At 36.7% G+C, this 3381-nt stretch overlaps 1 protein-coding gene across 1 annotated transcript in view; it reads right to left on the bottom strand.

Moving 5' to 3' along the window:
- The window catches only part of LOC110289092 (vomeronasal type-2 receptor 116-like), a gene marked incomplete at its 3' end in the record, with an annotated part of 9530 nt that extends 6913 nt beyond the window's left edge, over nucleotides 1-2617 (bottom strand). The window contains exons 1-2 of the mRNA XM_021155290.1: nucleotides 2327-2617; nucleotides 852-1661 (exon numbers count right to left, since the gene is read on the bottom strand). Of these exons, the coding sequence (XP_021010949.1) occupies nucleotides 852-1661; nucleotides 2327-2617 (1101 nt within the window). The remainder of the gene's footprint in view (nucleotides 1-851; nucleotides 1662-2326) is intronic.
- Nucleotides 2618-3381: the final 764 nt, after the last annotated feature.

Here is a 3381-nt window from a genome sequence, read left to right as displayed (position 1 = left end):
AAAAAAAAAAGTAAGCAATTTTCTTGAAGGAAAAAAATTTACCATTTTGTAATTACTCTTACTTGACAAAAATCATAACAATAATAAACAAATACTCTTTTTTTCCCCTTTGGATATACTTCTCACATAAGTTTGAGTCATTTTAAGCAATTAGCATAAACATTAGACAAATATCTGTTTCATAGTCAGGAAGTACATTATAAATGTTTGAAGAGATTCAGTATTTGTTGAGTGCTTCCATCCTATTTCATAGATGACAATTTCGTATTATGTTCCCATACAGTAGAAGAGGCACAGCAGTTTTCTGAATTTTGTTTTATAAGTATACTTAGACAACTCTGAAAGCTCTGCCCTCAATATCTAAGCCATTCACAAAGGCTCTTCCTACTCCTACAATCACATATCCATATTATTTTAAGCTTAGTTATTCAATTCCATCCTGATTGCAGCTTTTCTTTCCAGGCTATCCCTAAGACAACCCATATCCCTGTTGCCCATCAACTTCTCTGATATGGTAGAGCCTTCTCTGCATGTTACCCACTCTGAGACATCAAACCTCTTTAGAGCTAGGTGCATCATTGAAAACCTGGGTTTTCCTTCTGAGAAATTGCAAAGAGAAATATCCATATTTTCCTCTACCAAAATAAGAATTATTCTGTTAAATGCAATCTTCCACAGGTGCACTCATCATGTTTATGGACATATAAGTACAGTGATATCTAGGCACTGAAATATATGCTACCACTTGTAGATTATTGAATGGAAAAAGTAATCTAGCATAACTAGTTTGAGAGCTTTTAAAGCATCTGATGTCATATTGGGGAGTTTAAAATACAAGGAATTCACATTACCTGCCAGGGAAATAACAGAGTCCTATCAATATTTGCCTGTGGTTGAAATTGTATTTGACTGAGTGTCTCCTCATGCAGACTGTGGGCCACTGCATACACAGCATTATACACATTGTAACTCTCTTCAGTCATGGCCATTGTAAACATATTCCCTGGCAACAATTCCAAAGAGGCATTCTGCAGGCAGTTTTTAAATATTTTACATTCAGAACGCAAAAATGAGCAATTGAAATGCTCGTGCCACAATAAATGAAGAACAATATCTTCTGGGTACTTGATGGGAGTGGCTTCTTGCATAAACTTTTTGAAACCAGCAATCTCCTCATAATGGGGTGAAAAAATGAGAGCCCCATGGGATAATTCTAACATATTATATAGTTTCAAATTTTGGCAAAACCATTTTGAAGTCATAACCCAAATTTTTTTCATGTTGTATTTTCTATATGTACTTTCTATTAAAGTTAATAGAATCGAAGTAGGTCCATAAATTACAATCACATTTGCTGTCGATGATTCTAGAAAGTGGATATGATTTTGGGATAGCAAACGAAGTAGGGTTTCCCCCANATATAATACTGTTTGCACAAAAGCTATGCAGATTTTAGTTTTGTCTAGNTCCTTTCTAAAGTCTGATAGAAACTGAGCACCTCTGTGGTCATCTGGGATGAGGAGTCCCACCCAGTTCCAGTTGAAATGAAGCATCAAAGAGGCAATACCAGACAACAGAGCTGTGTCTTTGGGGGCCACCTGGTAGAGAGATTGAAACTGGTTTCTACCAATCTGAACAGGATCAAAAGGCCCAAAAGTAAGCTGAAAGAAATACAAAATGTTAAAATGGAGAACAAGAATTGCCATTCAAAATGTCTTAGTCTTAAAAGACAAAAAGAAATTATTAAACTTTCCACATTGCTGTTGATCACCAAAGGAAGTCAGTACTGGAACTCAAGCAGGTCTGGAATCAGGAGCTGATGCAGAGGCCTTGGAGGAATGTTACTGGCTTGCTTCACCTGGCTTCCTCAGGTTGCTTTCTTATAGAACCAAAGAGGACCAGCCCAGGGATGGCACCACCCACAATGGGCCCTCCCCTCTAGATCACTAATTGAGAAAATGCATTGCAGCAGGATCTCATGGAGGCATTTTCTAAACTGAATCTAATTTCTCCGTCGAGCCTGGGTCACTTTGACAGAAAATCAGCCAGCATACTATATTTAAAAGTAAAAACAAAAACAAAACAACCCCCCCCAAAACACCCCAAAAACCAAAAACCAAAGAAACAAAACCCCAAAAAACCCCGAAACTCCCCCCCAAAAAAACCAAAAAAGAAAAAAAAGAACCCCCCCAAATACCAATGTGTCTTTGTCTTTGTAAATGATATTTTAACTTCAATAATCAAACTCCTTCCCTTTAATTTTACAAATGGCTAAATTCAGAAGAAAGAGTCCTGGCTGACCATCATTCACACAACTTGCACTTACCTGAGGAAATTTGTAAAGATCCAATATGGTGCAAATTGTTTCAGATATTTTCCATGATAGTCCAGTAAGTGTAGCAGCTGATTTGCTTTCTTTTCTACATGTATAATTAGGGATCAATTTACTCAAACCTGTGAGCCAAGAGAATACAGTCCTAAAAATGTTCCTTCCAATATGTGGCAGATTATAAATCTCAAGTCCAAGAGAGGTGTTTGGTAAAATATGGGAGTTCAAGTTGATCTCATTGATGGCAAATAACATGGCCAAAACGAGTTGGTAGTTTCGTGTACTCATCCTGCAGAGAAGTATCACAGCATTCACGTGGGGGAACTCATAATAATATACACACAACTTTAGTGCACTAGTTCTATACTTTTAATGGTAGTGTTTGCTTAGAACATGCATTTTTATGTCAGCCAATGAATTTTTTTTCTATTAAAATGGTACGCTATGGCAATTACAGCTAATGAGATCCTGAAAGGGAGACCTTGTTAATTGTAGATCCAACAGAACTTGCTTTCTCTGGCTTGCAGATGTGGAAATATAACATAAATCAACCATAAATTCAAGTATATTTCTTAAAATCTTTTCTTCCAGCATTGAAGATTATGCAAAATAATTGATTCTTCACAAAGCCACCAGATTCCTATGGTAGATTATTGTGAAAGAACTCACTCAGTGATTTCAATCTATCAGTGGCAAGATTTTGATTTTGTATAAGCTGTTTATTGTTTGTACATCTTGGAAAATAAGTGCATACCACCTTCTCAGTGTGGACTAGAGATTAAATACCTTTTGTAAGAAATAATGTCCAGGAAGGCAATCTTATTGGGTAAAACCTCAGGGACTCTGCATTCCTCATTAGCATATAGAACTTTAGTTTTCTACACGTGACCACAGTGATGTTTCTTTTGTGGGAAATATGGCACATGTGTCAGTTAAGGAATCAAATAGGGTATAGGGAGATGCCTACCATCTCAGATGGGTACATGGATGTTGGGTTCTCAGAACCACTCAAGCTTATTATGCTTTCTGGCATGGTGTATTATCCCACAAAA

This window comes from Mus caroli, unplaced genomic scaffold (genome assembly GCF_900094665.2).
Source record: "Mus caroli unplaced genomic scaffold, CAROLI_EIJ_v1.1 scaffold_19078_1, whole genome shotgun sequence".
NCBI lineage: Eukaryota > Metazoa > Chordata > Mammalia > Rodentia > Muridae > Mus > Mus caroli.
Note: the sequence above shows the minus strand (reverse complement) of the source record. Positions and strands in the feature narration are given on the sequence as shown.